The sequence below is a fragment of the Pseudorasbora parva genome, chromosome 9 (genome assembly GCF_024679245.1).
Source record: "Pseudorasbora parva isolate DD20220531a chromosome 9, ASM2467924v1, whole genome shotgun sequence".
In the NCBI taxonomy this organism is placed as follows: domain Eukaryota; kingdom Metazoa; phylum Chordata; class Actinopteri; order Cypriniformes; family Gobionidae; genus Pseudorasbora; species Pseudorasbora parva.
Window position 1 is genome coordinate 9,865,264 of NC_090180.1, and position 20,850 is coordinate 9,886,113.

General features: G+C 36.5%; 1 protein-coding gene across 1 annotated transcript in view; it reads right to left on the bottom strand.

The window, feature by feature from the left end:
- kcnh2a (potassium voltage-gated channel, subfamily H (eag-related), member 2a) overlaps positions 1–20,850 on the bottom strand; it is a 48,044-nt gene that overhangs the window by 13,464 nt on the left and 13,730 nt on the right. The window contains exons 3-5 of the mRNA XM_067453809.1: positions 20,112–20,279; positions 17,221–17,643; positions 16,801–17,012 (exon numbers count right to left, since the gene is read on the bottom strand). Of these exons, the coding sequence (XP_067309910.1) occupies positions 16,801–17,012; positions 17,221–17,643; positions 20,112–20,279 (803 nt within the window). The remainder of the gene's footprint in view (positions 1–16,800; positions 17,013–17,220; positions 17,644–20,111; positions 20,280–20,850) is intronic.

Below are 20,850 nucleotides of genomic sequence, written 5' to 3' on the forward strand. Positions count from 1 at the left end.
ATTATCCTCACTGGCTCCTTGTCCTCTGATCTGCAGCCAAGACATCTACTACGTTTCTTAGACTAATCTGAGCAGTAAAATCTATTGAACACACTTTTAATTTAACAGATTAGAAGAGCCATGTTGGCAGCCATGTTGGCCGAATCTGCAATCAATAAATGCATACAAGATTGTGGTTCTCAATCTTTCTTCAAGTCAGAAGGCCCCAAAATAAAAAAAAAATTCAAAACTTTTTTTTCCCTCTAGACATTAGTAAATAAAATATTTATAATTAAAAATAATTGCATTTCAAATTTACAGAAGTTTTAATTGCTGAATCATTCCATTTAAAAAAAAATTAACATTTTTTTTTGAATCTACACTGTAAAAAAAAATATTGTTGGTTTAAGTTTAAAAAGTAAGTAACCTGGTTGCCTTAAAATTTTGAGTTCATTGAAATTAAAATTTGAGTTGATACAATAAAGGAAATTGGTTTAATAAATAGAAACTTAAAATATTATTGTATCTGAACCACATAAAAACATGTCATAAATCATGAAAATAGCAAAATTTGGCATGTTTCACTGTGTCATCACAAATAAAACAAAAACACAGTTACTGAATATGCCTACAAAATCTTTTAATAATATTTAAATCAAGGTTGTCAATTCTCAAAAATGTTCATTGTATTAACTTAAAATGTTTTATTTCAATGGACTCAAAAATAAGGCAACCAGGTAACTTTATATATATATATATATATATATATATATATATATATATATATATATATATATATATATATATATATATATATAGTTGATAGTTGATGTTTCTAAGAGTGATACAAGGTACACATCTTGCTTTTGGAAATATTGGACCCGAAGTCTGTATATGTTTTAGAAATGACTCCTGATGTGCTCATTTTTAACATTTTTAATTTTTTTTTTTTTTTTTTTTTTATTATTGTGTGTATTGTGTTGTCTTTATGGACCTATGTGTCTTAAATAAAAGTTGATATATATATATATATATATATATATATATATATATATATATATATATATATATATATATATATATATATATATATATATATATATATATATATATATATATATATATATATTTTTTTTTAACAGTGTCCTGCCCTTATACTTGCAACAAAACAAAAAATACTAATTTTTTTGTAAGGGTGTTTAAAAAAAAAAAAAATTTGTTAAATAATTTTGAGGCCATTTGGAAGTTTGCTGAGGCCCTGGTGCCCTGGTTGAGAACAAGCCTGCAGCATCCCCCTCAGAAACTGAAGCTTTCGTGCCTCGATCGCCCCCCGGTGACCGGTCCCAGTATAGTTGCCTCTCTGTGTTTTCTAATGGACGCGAGGCAAACTAAACAATAAAATTACTCTTCAAATATTTTTTTTCCCCAAAGTTAGTTTATGTCATTGAAGGCAGTTATCATTACGATGATTTCATTTCAAGTGTTCGTTTTTAAAATAAGTTTAGCTTTAGTTAGTTATTTGATGCTATAAAAACGGGGGGGTGGGGGGGGGTGGACAAAGTACACAACTCTATTACTTGAGTAAACTACTGGTCAAATGTTACAAGTAAAAGTTGTAAAAACAGATTTTTACTCAAGTACAAGTACTGAAGTATTTGTTTTCTAAAGTACTTAAGTATAAAAGTCAATTTCCTTTTTTATGCCAATGCATTATTTTATTATTGTTGTATAAATGCACACTGTCATCATGGTTTAAGTCATTCAGTGATGCTCCATCTGACATACTACCATACGACTAACTTAAACTCATTTAAATAATTGTATAAAAGTTACAAAGCTCTTTACAAAGCTGCTGTCACTTTAAGGCCGAATGCATGGATCCAATACACTGATACACATTTGATATTCTCCCAACTTTACCATTCTCTTTCTCCCAGACGTTTATACAATAGATACAATAGATTTCTGTATATATTTCAAACATACTGATTAAAGAAAACAAAAATGATTCATCTGACTTGTGGGACAACCTGTCACTCACATGAGATCACAGCAAACCACAACCATCCAATCAATTACACAACTAAGTCCCATCTTAGTTTCACTCAGCTGTGTGTTACAACAGAGAAGACTATCACAATTTCCATTTCATGCCAACATCATTGGGAAAGTATTTTGTTACACATTGTACAAATAATTAAAATGTGTATTTAGAGTTGGAGTAACTAAATCAATCACCCTTTTTTTAAACCCATATCGGTCAACCACTAATATGAAGTGCAAACAACTGGACCGTGTCTCTAAAATTTGCTCATTCACCTAGGCTAAACCCATCCCTTGTGTGTTGTTTAAGGTTTATCCATACTTCAAGGCCAAAACTTTCCTGATCCCCTACCTCGCACCAGCTGTCCACCAATGTCATGACATGGAGTCCTTACACAAAGACCCCTTCATTAACAGACCATTACTGAAGTACATAATCATCTCCCTAAAATCAATTAACAATACAGCCAACGTTCAGCTCCAGGGTGTCCTCATCTGTCTGTGAAGGAATTAATTCAGATCTTGGGAACATCAAAGGTAGACTTTAGATTTCAAGCTTAAGAAATCTGTGGGAAAGCTGTCAGTTGAACCATGGAAGTTAATCTCATGGGGAAGCAGTCAGAGAGGGCAACCATTGATCAAGGAATTGCTAGAGCCCATAGGGTACTGCCATTTGCAGTGAGTGATTGCCTCAGTGCCTCGCAGACGGTGGTGTGGCATTCAAGGGCATCTTTGCGTTGAGATGAATGTAGGGTGCTTGACCTGACTGCTGTGACTGTGGTGAGCAGGGCCCAGTTCTGACACCACAACACCAATCTTACACGCCGCCAACAAGAGGCTCTGGGCAGAGACAAATGCCAGTGTTTCTGTCCTGTGGCATTATTTTCATCACATTACATACAAGAACAGGCACATTCTACTGTTACATAGTTCATCCTAAAATGACTATCATTTCAGGGTGATCTCTTAAAACAATACGGTTTTCCTTTCTATTCATTTCCTGCAGAGTATATAAAAGGTTAACATTCCTTTTTCAAATATGTGACAACGATAAATATTGGGAAACCCTGGCCTGCTCACATGTGCACTGTCCCAGAACAACACCTGAAGTAAATCCTGAAATAATGCTACTGCCAACAATGCATTTCATTTGGAAGTAATGCCATTTTAGAAGCCGCTGTTTAAAACATGACTCCACTAGTATCTCTCAATACTGGAGACAAACCACACACAGACTACCATTAGTTTACAACTATTATAAATCAGTGTTTCCTTTTACTTTAAATACAGTGAACATTACCGAATTTATATTCTTAGTGTACCAAAAAAAGGTTATGTCAAAATCTAAGCAGTCAATATTATACTGGTTAAGTTTTCAGTTTCCCCATGCATTATTAAAAAGTATAAAAATAATAATTATTATGAGTGAGTTCAACTATAAGTCAATGTAATACACTACTGTACCATTGAAAAGTTTGGGGTCAGAAATTATTTTTCATTTTTGAATGTCTCTTATGCTCACTAAGGCTGCATTTATTTGATTAAACAGAAATATAGTAACATATTACAATAAAAAAAGTTTTCTACCTTAATGTATTTTAAATGTAATTTATTCCTGTGATGGCAAAGCTCAATTTTCAGCATCATTACTCCAGTCTTCATTGTTACATGATCCTTCAGAAATCATTCTAATATGATTTGGTGCATTAAATAATAACATTTCTTACTATTTTTAATGTTGAAAAAAAATTGTGCTGCTTGATATTTTTTGTGGAATGAATAGAAAATAGAAAAAATCTTTCTGAAAATGTTTTTTAAATAGAAATAATTTGATAAATCTTGATAAATTGAATGATTCCTTACTGAATAAAAGTATGAATTCTTTAAAAAATGTATAATAATAATTCTTACAGACCCCAAACTTTTGAACAGTACTGTATATCAAATGTCAAAAACAAAGCGTATAGGTAACTCACCTCCTGTGCAACAATACTAGAGATGCGAACAGCCCTCTTCACCCGCGTGTTTCTCCGCTCATTGCTCCCTTGCGCACCCTCCTGAGGAATACTCCCTCTGGCACTAAAGGACATATTTCTGCTCCATACAGACAGCTGCCTATACTCTGTTATCCTCACTGTTCATCTCACCTCATATCATCTCACCTACTGCTCACAGGAACAACCAACACTGTCATCCTCTGAGGTGGATCGCTTCCGTCACTGTGAAGTTTCTCTTTCAGATATATCTCTTCAGTGGTTTCCAATAAAAGCCTGAGTGGTCTTTAAATTTCAGAACAGTTTGTTCACTTTTTCCATGCTTCAAAGTTGTCCAGTTCTACTGCTGCTCAGCAATAAGCACAACAATATGAGTAAACTGCTGATCTTAACCTTAGTTTCTCACAAAAAAATCAGTATACTGAGCAGGAGCAGCATGGATCCATCGTCAGGCTGTAAGTGAAGCTGTTCTACTTTTTCCACGCTTTGCCTTTTAAAGAGAGTAAACTGCCTGTGGTCTCCCTCTCCATCCCTCCCTCTCTCCCTGCATCGCTTTCAGAAACACTGTGTTTGTGTATGTTTCTCTCGCTCTCTCTCTCTTCTCTGTGGAAGTCCCACTCGGGAAGAGACGTAATTGCAGCTGGCTGTCTGATCCACCTCCTCCCTCTCAGTAGCCCAGCTGCAGGGCTTGATGGATATCCTCTGTTCCCCTGATAAACACAAACATGCTAAAAAAAAAAAAAGCAGTTTTTTCTCTTTGTGCCCAGCTCCAAGGCATGTTACAGACCCACACCTCTCACTCGCTGCTCGTAGATTAATTTTCACCCACATTAGTTTTAACCATACTTAAATTGCATGTTTAAAATGAAAACCAAGCCATTGTGTGCGGTGAATAACTGCTTTCTGCCAAACGTGGGTCATTGCTCACATAATAAACATTTGTATACTTATTCTCATTTAAAAGAAAGATAATACTTATACTACAATAAGCTTCAGTGTGTTCACATCAGGTATCACAGAAAAATCTCACGAAAAATGCGTATTTAATAGTACGAGTGTGCAATGTCGTGGAATGTATACGCCAAAACTCATTTTGGCGTGCATATGATACGCTGTTTTTCACGTGCATATGATACGCACTTTATGGCGTATTATACATACGAACCCCCCACCCCACTACCCTAAACCTACCCAAGAGAGCGTGTCATATATACGCCGTGAAGTGCGTATCATATGCACGCAAAAATGAGTTTTGGCGTATACATTCCACACTCTTACTATTTATACGCATTTTTCGTGAGATCGGGTTTGGTATCATGGACTAACAATGAACAACATTTTTTCAGCATTTATTAATCTAGGTAAATGATAGTTTATAAATACCATTGTTCATAGTTAATTCATATTTCATCTTAATGCATTCATTTATTGAATTGTTAAAAATGTTTTAAAATACACTGATGTTCAAAAGTTTGGGGTCTGTAAGATTTTATAATGTTTTTGCAAAGAAAATCCGATTGTTCGACAAGGCTACATTTATTTGATCAAAAATGCAGTCAAAAAGTAAAAATAAAAATACTGTCATGAAAACTGTGTTTGGCATGGTAATGGATATGACTGTTGATATGTTTGGTCATGGCAGAATATATCTGCTATGCTGATTCTGCTGTTTTTGTTGATGTTGCAGAGGATGTATGGAACTTGCTACTGCCAATACATATACACAGCACACTGCTGTGAGCAAGTAAGACATGCTGCAGCCGTACAATATAGCATACCGTATTTTCCGGACTATAAGTCGCTCCGGAGTATAAGTCGCATCAGTCAAAAAATGCGTCATGACGCGGAAAAAAACATATATAAGTCGCACTGGACTATAAGTCGCATTAGGGCAGAGCTGGAGCCACGCGCATGCGAGCACGCGAGCACCCGCGCGCGCATGCAAGCACAGGCCTGCTCGCGTGCACTCGCTCGTGCCCGCTTCACTGCATAACCTGAGCAGAAGAAAGAAAGTTTGAAGTGAGTGAGAAACTTGTAAGGGACTGGCGAAAAGCAGAGGTTACTTTAACTGTGATGAAGAAGAAAAAGAAATCTACTTGCGGACTGTAAGCAAGATGGCCAGAGCTGAAGGAACGAGTCCACAGACGCTTGAACTCTCTGCCGGGAGAGGCTCAGCCATGCGAGACGAACGCTGTGAGACTCGTTCTCCGCTGCATATTTTACAACATGCTGTTTGTGTTTTGCAGAATAAGATTTTCTTTATGGGGGCATTTTGTTTGTGTTCAGTCTTTCTAAGTTGTTGTCTATAAGTAAATATTAGGCTACAGGAGCAGCATAGAGCGCATTCTCGCGGCTATATGTTTATTCTTGTCAGTCAGTATGAACTAAATTTGATATATAAGTCGCACCTGACTATAAGTCGCAGGACCAGCCAAACTATGAAAAAAAGTGCGACTTATAGTCCGGAAAATACGGTACATGAATTACCCGTAGCAGATCTATAAAGGTGGAGCTGGGGAAGAGGAAGGGTTTCAAAAAGTGTGCTGCACTTCGATAGCAAATGCTTACCAAGTATTTCAAGGTTATACATTGGCCACTGATACAACAGGAAGTCCCAGCATTATAGAGTTTTATGACAGAAGTGTGTTTCTGCCAGGACCACTATCATCAATGATTATTTATTTACTATTAGCATAGGGACAGGTTTTCACACACTGCAGGAGGGATTTTGGCCCACTCATCCACACAGATTTTCTCTAGATCAGTCAGGCGCCTGGCCTGTTGCTGAGAAACACAGAGTTTGAGCTCCCTCCAAAGATTCTCTAATGGGTTTAGGTCTGGAGACTGGCTAGGCCATGCCAGAACCTTGATATGCTTCTTACAGAGCCACTCCTTGGTTATTCTGGCTGTGTGCTTTGGGTCGACCCATCTTCAATGCTCTAACTGAGGGCAGAAGGTTGTTCCCCAAAATCTCACAATACATGGCTCCGGTCATCCTCTCCTTAATACAGTGCAGTCGCCCTGTCCCATGTGCAGAAAACACCCCCAAAGCATGATGCTACCACAGCTCCTCTTGTATAGTTCTGGGCTGATTTCTCACCTTTCTTAGGATCATTGAGACCCCACGAGGTGAGATCTTGCATGGAGCCCCAGTCCTAGGGAGATTGACAGTCATGTTTAGCTACTTCCATTTTCTAATGATTGCTCCAACAGTGGACCTTTTTCACCAAGCTGCTTGGCAATTTCCCCGTAGCCCTTTCCAGCATCGTGGAGGTGTACAATTTTGTCTCTAGTGTCTTTGGACCGCTCTTTGGTCTTGGCCATGTTAGTAGATGGGTTCTTACTGATTGTATGGGGTGGACAGGTGTCTTTATGCAGCTAACGATCTCAAACAGTTGCATCTAATTTAGGATAATAAATGGAGTGGAGGTGGAGATTTTAAAGACAGACTAACAGGTCTTTGAGGGTCAGAATTCTAGCTGATCGACAGGTGTTCAACTACTTTTGTGCAGCTGTATCATACAAATAAATAGTTAAAAAATCCTATATTGTGATTTCTGGATTTTTTTTGGATTATGTCTCTCACAGTGGACATGCACCTACGATGACAATTTCAGACCCCTCCATGATTTCCAAGTGGGAGAACTTGCAAAATAGCAGGGTGTTCAAATACTTATTTTCCTCACTTTATGTATGCTGTGATAGGTTGACAGTCAGCGGATGCAAGCTTGACTAACATGACCGGCCAGAACCGACACTACTCTTGATATTTACAATTTTAACTGTTTTCTATTTTATTATATTTTAAAATGTAATTTAAATGCTGCTTGATGGTTTTGAGAATGTTTTTCAGGATTCTTTAAAGAAAAGAAAGTTCAAAAGAACAGCATTTATTTGAAATAGCGTTGATAAATTTAGACATAATACTGACCCAAAACGACTGAGGGTTACTGTATGCAAAAATGTACATTAACCTACCCTAATGAATGCTGTAAAAGTACTGATCCTTCTTAGTTCATGATACGAGAGTCATTAACTAACCAAATCCTAAAGTTTTACCAAACACTAAACACTCACTGCCAAAGAACAATGAAAAACATTTACACCCTGGTAAATGCATCTCTGACCATTTATTTATATTTATGGGGACGTGTTTGTTGGCATTCAAAAAAACCTGATCTATAGGTCATGTGTACAGTCCAAATGACCCCTGACAGCAAAATTACTCACCCATGACTGACTTCATGAAAGATTAGTCCCCTTTCTCACATGTCAACAAATATTACACTTCCTGTTTGCTAGATAATGATACAAGGACGTCAAAAGAAAAAGGCAATATTATTCCACGACACAATGTACTGTAAGTCTCTGATTTCTATATGTGACAATTACTAATCCCTGTCATTAAAGTGAGTCTAAAAGCATTGGCAAAGATAATAAGACCTCTCTGAATACGCAATACCACATTAACCTATTTTTAATGTGACTCATGATGTTTTCACTCTGAAGGCCTTCAGTGAAGTGTGACAGACATGATTACTGCCACTACACTGAGCTAATAGTAAAGATAATAATGATGTTCAGTCATAGACTTTTTTTTTAAATGGTTTGCAATACAATTTATCCTGAAGTATGTCATGGTCCATGTGAATTTAACATCGACTCTGCATTGTTTTCAGAGTATAATCATTTTGATTCACATCTTTCATGTTTAATTTTATCTATGTCTGTAATTTACTTAATACTCTGTCTTTATAATGCCATTCAAAAATATATTAAAAGTATAATGCAAATGTATAACTTTTAGATAAAATTAGAACAAAAAATAAAGAGTTATTTAACACCCATATAATTTTTAACTGCAGGTTTGCTGTTAAAATAACAAAACCTCTCTGCAGTATGTTGGGAGATGTACATCGCTTAAAAATGAACAACATGTCCAAAGGCACTGAGTAGTCATTGTTCTAAACCTGCTCATTTTCCCATTAGACGCAGAAATTTGAATTGACCTTGCTCGAGATACTCTTAGCTAAAGGCACATTTCATGGTGAATAATGACAAACCTTGTACATCTTTCGTGATGTATCACGGAATGGGGCACTATTGAAATCATTTTGGCGAAACAATGCATTAATTGCCTCTACAAGGAAATGTATAATCTTTTCCTACAAAATTCTTAGAAACTTGCAAAGATGAAAACTACTTTGTGAAGTTTCTGCAGTTTGGGCTGATTTATACATTAAAGGGTTAGTTCACCCAAAAAAGAAATGTATGTCATTAATGACTCACCCTAATGTCGTTCCACACCCATAAGACCTCTGTTCATCTTCAGAACACAGTTTAAGATATTTTATATTTAGTGAATCAGTGTATAGATTCATGAATCTATTAATCAATATGCTGATTCATGACCGTTTGAATCTTTATTTGAGGTTTGAAAACAAACGTGGAAGAGAAGACAACGCTGAATAAAGTCGTAGTTTTAGTTATTTTTTGACCAAAATGTATTTTCAATGCTTCAAGAGATTCTAATTAACTAACTGATGTCCCATATGGACTACTTTGATGATGTGTTTATTCCCTTTCTGGACATGGACAGTATAGTGTGCATACACTTGCATACGCTCTCGGACTAAATATAAAATATCTTCATCTGTGTTCTGAAGATGAACGGAGGTCTTACGGGTGTGGAACGGCATTAGGGTGAGTCATTAATGACATAAATTAAGCAATAATTAGATGCATTAATTCATTTATACAAAATGACAATTCAGAAACACATGATACTCCTACTAATAAAACAACTTGAGACTGAGACTGGAATGTAGTTCAAATAAGATAATGTTGTGGCTTACATAATATATGTTTACTCTTATTTATTTTTTTTTATATGCACCATAAGCTATATTTGCTCACTCATTTATTATCCGTGTGATGGTGTATTCAAGTGTGCAGCCTGTTATAACCAATATTACAGAATTAAAAATGCTGAAAATTAAATATCAGTGGATTTGTTTCTCCTTTCTTCCCAAAGTTCCTCACGAATGGTCATGCAAAAACACAATGTATTTGCTTTGTATTTTTGTTGCACTGCGTACTGAGGGTATTAGTATCAAGTACAGAGAAAATTAGATCTGAATCTAATCCAATCTCTTTGGCTTAAGTAAATAGACTTTAGAGTCAAAACACAGAATGAGAGTAGCTCCTCCATGCCGTCTCATTAACTTACAACTCCAAATGGGCCGAATCCCCAAAAAGCATGTTAAAAAACGTACCCTCAGTCATTACAGAAAATATTCATGGCTGGCATGCATAAATAAATATGAATATATTGGCCACTATGACTCCCATTGCCAGAAGAGAAAGCATCATTAAACAGACTATTGCATCTAATGCTTGATAAGCAAATATACAAATCAAAAGTTTTCATTACAAACACAACCCTTGTTTCTAGTTTGCATAAAAATATTTAAACATCAAAATAAGTAATCAATTAATTAAGAATTAGAGTTCAGAATTGCAGAGAAAAAAAGCCTATAGCTATATTTATATTTGGGCTGTAAATGTAACATTAATCTACTATAATTATTTTTTTTCAAGTCATAAAAATACAATGTGATCTTTTTATTATTATTTATTAATTATGCCTTTTGAGCTCAACATACACTCCAAATATGTTTTCCCCCTACCATTGGAGTAAGTACCATCAAAACATTTGTAATTTCTGCAGGCAGCCCTACCCCAGCTGTTGTTTATGCAAGTATAGGCTTTGAATAACATGAAAAAGATAGGTGGGAGAGTAGCCATAAAAACCTTAAACACATATGGGACACCATTTCACATGTTTGAACTGATTCGGTCCACGCAACAACAACAACAAAAAAATAAGGTCAGTAAAGCATTTCTGAATGAAATTGCTTTTATCTGTCTGGAATCCAAAGCAGAATCTATTGTACCACACATGAACACAAAAACCATAAACTCTAGAGTAACTGAGACAACACACAATGCTTTTTTCAGTAGCAAGTTGAAATTGGAGAAAAGTCCTCTATTCTCAGTGCCAATAGCAACTAATTACTGGGATTCCCCTGAAAACTCTCACTACGCATTTCAACACAAGCTGATTAATGTAAAATGTAATCATTAGCCATTGTCTGCCTGGTTAGAATACAGGGAATATCAAGACCCGAAGATAAAAAAAAATAAAACGTGCTGTAAATATGCTGCATTTCTGCGTTTCAATGTAATTGTAAGTCATTTAAAGGGGACCTATTATGCCCTTTTTCACAAGATGTAATAGAAGTCTCTGGTGTCCCCAGAATGTGTCTGTAAAGTTTCAGCTCAAAATTCCCCGCAGGATTATTTATTATAGCGCGTCAAATTATTTGGGTGTGAGCCAAACATGCCGTCTTTGTGTTTGTCCTTTTAAATGCAAATGAGCGGCTTCTCCCTGTCCCCTTTCCAGAAGTGGACAGAGCCTTTACAGCTTGTGTTTTAGATACTCCGGCAATGATAAAACTGGAGAATGTCAGAAATTGTCAGTAGTGGCGTTCAGCTTTATATGTTCGAACCAGAGTCGGACACTGATGGAGAGACTCAGTTAAAGGTGTCATGAACTGGCTTTAAAAAAAAATGTAATTGTTGTCAGAGGTCAACTTATGACGTTTGCATGATTTTTACATTCAAAAACATCATAACTAATAAGTAATAAGCCATTTTCTACACTGGTTTTAAGGCTCTCTCCAAAACGCTCGGTTTTTATAGGCATGTCTTGCTGAAGACTCAAACGCCCACGTCTAGGTTTGGATAAGATTTGCATTTTTAATGAGCCTCTGCTCCCCTGTCAGTTCTCATGAGGGAGGGATTGTTTTGAAAGCTGCCGGAATAATTCTCTGATGGAGCTCAGTCTCAAAACGTATTTATCAAACAAATATATTGATTTATCTCTCCTCCACCCGTGATTAATTCATTTTTTTATTACTTGGCCTGCTTGATATAAAGCGGATATAAGCGTGAACCACACACACACACACACACACACACTGCAATGTGGGGACATTCCATAGGCGTAATGGTTTTTATACTGTAAAAACTGTATTTTCTATCCGCTTACACTGCCCCTAAACCTACCCATCACAGGAAACATTCTACATTTTTACTTTGTAAAAAAAAACTCATCCTGTATGATTTATAAGCATTTTGAAAAATGGGGACATGGCCAATGTCCTTATATTTCATCCTCTCCTTGTAATACCTGTCATACCCACATGCATGTCATTACACACATTTGTGTCATCATATTTCACAAAAACATGCCCAGGCAGGCGCTCTTCAAACACAACGGAGATCAAGAAATTAATGTTGTTTCACTATTTAAGATTCACCGGTCTGCTGACGGGCTTATGTTTTGGTAGCCCGTCTGGAAAACACATAGCCCCAGGTCGTTGCAGTCTTTGCGAGCCCTTGGAGTCTGAACCCGAATTGCAATGAACAAATAAGGAATTCCAGCCTGTGACAGCGTGCTGGTATGCTCTGTTAGACACGTCATGTACACATAATCTATACCAGTGTTTCCCAACCTTTTTTCAGTCATGGCACCCTTTGAAAATGTTCTAAATTTTGTGGCACCCCCTCACACACGTTACGCTAGGAGGGTAACGGTACAGATTGCTCACGGTTCAGTTTGTATCGCGGTTTTAAGTTCACAGTTTCAGTATAGTACGGTATTTGCTATGTTCAGGGGAAAAAGGACTACTGTCAAATAAAATTTAAGAAAATAAGAACAAATAAATTAAATACAAGCAGCAGCACAATACTATTGAGCAAAGATACTAATAAAATAAACAATCCTTTTCAGGTAGGGCTAACATTAGTTTTTAGGTAGAGAAATTGAATAAAGTAATCAAATGTAAAATAACTGTATATTTAACTGTTTAAATTAAAGATTAATCCTTATTAAGCTTACACCAGGTATTCAATCAAGAGCAGTGAGTGATGTCATGTCCTTATCTTTTGTTTGACATTAAACAGACAGCAGTTAGGGCTACTGCCCCTTTAAGACCTAATGCAGGGACATGCGTCGTCTTTCGCGAGTCGACTGTATAAAGTTCACTTAAGGCATATACAGCGAATATATACACATACTGGCGAATATACCCGGGTGATGATGGCGAAAACGACTGGTCATATTCGAACATACGGCAGCATTCGCATGCCTTGAACAAAGTTTACTAAGAGAGACCGTTTTGCCCACGTTTTTCTTTTATCATCGCTGTTGTTGTAGTGTATCACTGAGGAGCCAGCAAGTGTACCCATCAACAGAAACATACATAAAGCATTATTATCAATTTACAACCCATATTAAAGATGCGTCATTAGATGTGAGATGAACCGCGGTGCAAGTGCGTGTCGACGCCTTTTACACGGCACCCCTGCTCACGTCAGACGGCACCCCGGTTGGGAAACACTGAGCTATCCGATCAGTAACAATGCAATACTATTGCAGATAAAAACAAGTTTAACTCCCATAAGTGTGCTGCAACATTCTTATCGTATCCAATATAGAAGGCACAGCATTGCGTTTTAATCTCAACATGTCTGCAAATCCAGTGTCGATCTGTGTCTTGTTTACAAGCGATTATCTTGCTATCTTCTGCGTGTTTATTGCTCGGTAACGCGTTCAGTTTAGCTCCACGAGTCGGTGGGCGGGGCTACAGAAGCAGCGTACACATAGAGGTGGCGTTGTACCCTTCTATAAAAGCTTTTCAGCTCTGAAACTTACAGGATATTCTTATATTACCATGACCTTTTATATATCAAAGGCTCAAGGGAAAGTTGATTTCTCAATTCATCACCCCTTGAAGTTGATTCAATTTAGAATCACACAGATTCAACTTAATCCAGCATGAACTAGCCTTTGTTTGGGAAGCAGTCAGGCGTAAAATGATTTGCTAAAATATTTAACACTTTAACTAATTTCTTTGGCAAATTTCCTTCATGAATGAAATTCAACCACGCCGTCCTCAGTGGCCTAGATGCCGGGAGTCTATGGAGACTCTTATGTTCATTGGTACATCCAACAGAACATTAGTCATTTTTCTTGGCACAGACATATACAGAACTATTGGACTGCTACAGCTCACTCATTATCTATGCTAATAGGGCAGATCATCACCAGTCATGGGTGGGGTTTATCCATACATAATCTGGAACCGCCTGTCACCTTTCAGTTTTTTTTTTAGCGTCTCCCTTAATGAGCTCTGCAACAAGGCACTGTCAAGTTAAAAGTGGTTCAGAATCACTTTAAAATGTATTTTAAAAACATTCGTTTTATGGCTGTGGTGTATTGGTTTAGTGTTGACCTGGTATTTTAAAAGTATTTTAAAACTGCTGTAATGACGTCAGCGCATTGTCAGTTCGTGGAGGGGACGAGAAATGTGTGCATGAGAGAGTGCACGTAAAGAACTGCAGGGCAACCTCTCATGATTTTTGTTTACGCTCAAATACAGCTCAATCGGCACTGTAGCATTTCAATATTGCATAATTCATAAACTAAATAAACAGTTTTTCCCGTCCTATCCAACATTTCTGGGACTCACCCACCCACACATACAAAAACAGAGAAATAATGAAGAGTTTCCGATGGAAAGAGACTAGGCCTGTTGTTTGGCCTCCTGTGAGTGTGCCATTTTGATTAACGAGCTAATGACACTATAAGTGGGTTGGGGCTCTTGAGAGAAGCACCAGAGGGATGCCACTTCTGTGATAGGACAGGCAGAGGTAGAGGAAGGGGATGAGGTATCCCTCTTTTTCCCTAAAGCATTGCATTAACCAAAATAACACATCAATTCCTGTTAAGGAGTGTCAGAAGTTCCCCTGGCAGAGACATCAGCAATTCACAACTAGCAGCTGTGATTCACCTGTGAAAAACACCACTCTGTGAAAACAAAAACACTGCTGAAAATAAAAATTCTATTGAAATTAATTGATTTTATTAAAGTAAAAAATAATTAAATATAAATTACACCGCTGTTCAAAAGTTTGGTGTACGGTTTAATGTTGTTTTTAATGTAAGTTTCTTATGCTCACCAAGGCTGCATTTATTTGTCAAAAATACAGTAAAACCAGTATATATTGGTATATTCTTAAATATTATTACAATATACAATATTCTTATATATTATTACAATATAAAATAACTGTTTCGTAACATTATAATGTAAATCTTTACTATCACTTTTGATCAAAATAATGTGTCCTTGATAAATAAAAAAATCTGATATATAAGACTTTATTATTGAATGAATAATACTTAGAAATATTATGGATGCATGAAATTCGATTCAATTAAATCTACTCCTAAATAGTGATTATGTCAACAGGGCACTGGTCTAAACAGACAAATGACTAAGCATCTCTGAACACACACCCACATGAGTGCTAATGGCTGTCAGTTGAAGAGATATAGATCTTTCAGCTGAAAATGGAAGGACACCTCGCGGCAAGTGCCATGTGACCTTTGACAAAACTCATTCCCTCTGTGCTCTGTTGGAATGCCCTTCAAACGGGAATGCAGGGCAAGTATCTGTTCAGCCAGCCATGCACAGCTGTCTATATGACTCTGACCAGGATCCCGCTTTATTCCCAGGTATGAGAGGGAATTTCCGTGGAACAATCATAAAATACTGCACGAGTGAACTGCATGTGTTATCGACTTTTTTCATTTTTTCATTGCTTTGGAGAATTCCCAGAGACCACAGTTTCACACAGTTTTAACACTTTGCTTAAAGCTTTTATATATAATGCATTTTAAAAGTATTGTTAATGCATTAATTATGCCTTGTAATCCACCTTATAATACACGGTATGGTCTCATGAATAATTGCAATTACAGTTATAATACATTATAATGCTTATTTATTCACTGAACACACCTTATGAAAGTGTAATGCAATAAAACACTTGGCAAAACATCCTATTTCAGACGTAAAAAGGAATCTGTTAAAGCTTTAGCTACAATTATTTATGACAAGATGCATTATAATGTATTATATAACATATTATGAATAACTTTATAATGCATTGATGGCTTTAAAGGGATAGTTCACCTAAAAATGAAAATTCTATCATTAATTACTCGCCTTCATTGACAGCTACGCAACTACCAATTTGACGCTTCAAAAAGTTCAGAAAGAGATTGCTAAACTAATCCATATGAATTGAGTGGTTTAGTCCAAATTTTCCGAAGAGATCCAATCGCTCCATCTGCCTAACAGATAAAATTTGGGCTTTTATTCACATCTACTCCACTCATATATGGGTAGAAAAGGTGAAATAATAATGCTCTATTATGATAGGGCTATATATCACTCCGACCTATAGCTGTAAGGGATAATCTGGGTTTGTTTCTGTTTTGGGGGAGTTTGTCATATTTTAGTTCTTTGTCCTAGTTTTCAGTTTGTTTCAATGGTTTGTCATGGTTTGATTAATTTTCGCACATTATTCATTTAGTTGATTTGTACATCCCGCTTCCATATTAGCTCGCTATAGCCATATATATAACCCAAACTATAAATATCAGTAAAACACGACTCCACAGACAAGTGTTGTGCTCTACATCTGATATTTTCAGTATTAAAGATCATTATTTGATATTCCTGGAATGTTTTACACCTGTTTTAAAACACCACATTCTCAATCATTTTGAATAAAACACATTCTTAATAAGTCAAAATGCTTGTTGCTCACAAAAGACTTATACCCTTACAAAAGTGAAAAACCTCACCTGAGTGACCTTCTCTGTCACATTATGGGTCCGGTCTATTAGTTTGCATGGGGCGATGATGTCAATCTCACTGGTCGGAACAGCGATTAAGGGGTCCGGCTTCATATCTATTAAGTTGTGTGATATTTGGGTACCCCGAACTGAGGTACGGAGACGAATGAGATCGGAGTCAGAAGTAGCATTCTGTAAGCTGGCTTTGCGGTGCATGGCGCCTATAAGTAAAAAAAATTAACAAAGATCGAATTCATCTCATCATCTAATATTTTGCATGTATTTCTTTTCATTTATTACATGGCTCTTTGGAATACTTGTATAATGACTTTTATACAACATGTCGTTGCTACCATCTTATATCACTCTTTCACTTTTTATACCAACGCAAAATAGTATAGCTAATTGGCCAGTTGGTTCTATCATCACCTGTGCTACTGGGTCTGACAGGCAGCTTCTTGTCCCAGTTGAAGTCAGCGGTGGAGGGTGAAGGCCGCATGCCGCACAGGCTCTCACAGGAGCGGCTATGGGCCATGCTGCAGCTGGATGGAGAGGCCTCAGAGGTGAGGTTGTGCAGGCGTGGAGAGGACTGGGAGAAGCCCTGAGGCAGGGGAGGGTATCCTTCTGATGGCCGTGGCTCACTTTCAGGTTCATTTTGAGTCTTATCTTCCCAAAATAACATCTGAGATCCCCCGAGTGCAGAGCGTTCAGGCAGGGAGAGCAGTTTGTCCAGGGCTACAGACTCATGGCCCATATGGGGCATCGGCTGCATGTAGCCTTTTTCAGAATCTTCATGCAGAGACTGTTTACTGCCATTCAGGGAGCGCAGCAGCCTGAGTCTATGTTTTCTTGCTGAGGAAATAGTAAGATTCATTATTTTATCAGATCATCATTATATTACATGATTCAAACACAATAATGATAGCTCATGAATTGGGTCCCATTAATGCTATAACTATGCTGTAACCATCCTGCAACAATTGCATCTTCATTGATAGCCGTTCAAAGGTGCCCTAGAATGAGTTGAAACAATATTTTAAATTGTATCTACATAAAGGGTATGTGACTTATTTAAGGGTTAAAATTGTCCATATACAGTTGTACAGGTCCATTTGCAACCCCAGAAATTGTCTCTAGGATGTAATGGTTTGTTTTTGCCTTATATGGAAGAGTCATGAATAATAATGTGGAGTTCGGCTCTGATGGGCTGTTTCTACCGTATACTGTCAATAATGGAAAGATTATGCATCCAACCTTATGTTTGATCCTGTTTTCTGATGAAGATAAAGATTTGAGGAACAACCAATTGTTTTGAGATTGGAAATGGATGCTTTTGAGTGGTAAGTTTAGTCTTTATTTTCAGTAAGACCTGCAAAACGTAAACTCAGTACTGTAACTTCAGCCTACATGTGAACTAGCATATAGCATTAACTTTACATGTTAACTCATCGTCAACAGTCACAACTTTATTTTTAGCATTTTAAAACATTTTAACCACTGTAATGCGTCACCATTTGATTTTTACAATGATATTTTCTTCACTTTGAATCACAAACTCTAAACAGTGAACTGGGTAACGTTAGCACACAAATATGTTGTTTGTACAGTAGCCTACAGGTTGTTTAGTTTTTTTTTTCAAATTGACGATGCCTTGACAAATTACTACCGTTTCAAATTGTGGTGATAACGTTAGAAGGATCGAGTGAGAGATCTTTAAGCAACTAAACTAACATAGTTAACGTTAGCTCCTGAGTTGTGTTGTTGATGAAAATAGCCTATAGGCTAAATTATAATTCTAACCGACAAAAGGGATTGCCATATGTATCTACAACTACACTGGCAGAAAATAATATTAACTTTGACATTTGTCATACTAATGTATACTGCTTGGAGTTCCCTATTGTTACTGTACTAGCATCTTGCGTTGGATCTAGACAACACAGGGGATATTATCGTTAATGTTGTCTCGCTAAGAAACTTCCAGTTTAATCAGAAATTGTTTAGAGAGTCAATAAGTGGATAAAAACACTACTTACTGCTCGCGGGGATATAGTTTGAATTGTCGCTTCTTCAGTATCAGACGCTGAGTGAAGCCTGCTATTGTCCAGGTTAGAAAAACTGTCTGGTGAAATGGGCCGAGCAAACGAACAACTTCTAATTAAATTGTTGCGGTATCCGGTTATAGATAAACATGCCTGTTGACAGTTTTGTTCAGTGGGAAGGGTATGAAAAGTCCCCACGTCCCCTGCACAGCCTGGAACATAACATCTATTTCCATGATCTGCCATTTTCGCAATCCTCGCGTGACGCATGCGCTGCCGTATACAAATGTTGGGGGCGTACATATTAATGATCCCCAGCGATTGCGTCACAGTTATCGTTATGTCGAGAATCGCCTTTTTTCTGTGTTTTTTTTTCACAAACAAGATTTACATATGAAGACGGAAATAATAGTGTTTGAGACTCACTGTATGTAATGTCCATGTACTGAACTCTTGTTCAACTATGCCATGCTTAATTCAATTTTTCATTCTAGGGCACCTTTAAAAAAGGTGTGTATTCTGACACCATAAAATGTTTTGCAAGCAACATATAAATATGCCATTATATTATAAAGATATAGATGTTTTGCCATTGAAATCTTTTTATAATTATTATAAAATTGGCAAGTCTACCAATAAATACCATAATTTGGTGGGTATCTAAAGAAAATCATGCAACAATGCCATTATGCAACAGTATGTGTAACAGGAAACAATTTTGTTCACAGAACAAGTAACTTAATGTTTACATAAATTACTAAATGTTTTCAGTAAAAAAAAATAGATAGATAGATAGATAGATAGATAGATAGATAGATAGATAGATAGATAGATAGATAGATAGATAGATAGATAGATAGATAGATAGATAGATAGATAGATAGATAGATTCAAAATATCTAGTAATTTTTTTGTTTTTTATTACTAAAATATTCATGCATCTTCACAATATTTATAATGCCTGTTTTTATTTTTGTATTGTATTGTAAAAAAATTAATAACGAAAAACTGGTTTGGTATTTTTGTTATCGGACATGAAAATGTAAGGAAAGGATATCATTGATCATTAAAAAAATAAATAATGATCGTCTTCAATTTAAACTTACAATCCTTTGAGTTGTACAGTTCAAAATATTCCTGAACATAACTGACACATTCTTTACAACGCAAGGAAGCACCACCAAATCTTAAATCCAAATATACCAATATAAATGTAAATATAATGTCAATGTAAATGTCAATATAAATGTATTGAATCTGTCAGTCCGATCTGAGTACCTTTAGAGAGCCAGGGGATGGTGTGTTTGTGGTTGATCTCTCTGCCCGGTGAGTTGTCAAGGGGTCTGTTCTGCTGATCTGCCAGCTCAAAGTTCAGGATGAACATGATGACTAAACCATCCTCATTCTTCACTGGAACCACATCCACAAAGCATGGCAAACACACACCTGCATTGAGAGGGGGAAATCTGAACATTTGCAATAATGGCCAGTTGGTCACACATTCAAAGACGTGGCAGCAATACAGGAAAAAAAGTGCTTCATATGTTTCAGTCACCACAAGAGGGCAGCATACAACAATATATTCTGTTAAATTCTAAACAGTTGATTCAGACAGATGAAAATATATATAAAGGGATAGTTACCAAAAAAGAAAATGTGATGTTTATTTGCCTACCCCCAGTGCATCAAAGAAGTAGGTGTCTTTGTTTCTTCAGTAGAACACAAATTACATTTTTTTGTTTGACATCGGTTCGTGTCTTAAGTCATCAATGTGTCGTCACGAGCAGCAGGGTTTTTGTGCATGTTGTCTAAGCATTTTTTTTTTACTCTCATAGAGTTACCCATTCACATTTATTATGACTGGCAGACTGCAACGGTTGGAGTTAAAAATCTTCATTTGTGTTCTACTGAAGAAACAAAGACACATACATCTTTAATGCCCTGGAGGTAAGCAGATAAACATCACAGTTTCCTTTTTGGGTGAACTAACCCTTTAAGTATATAAGTGGATTTATTA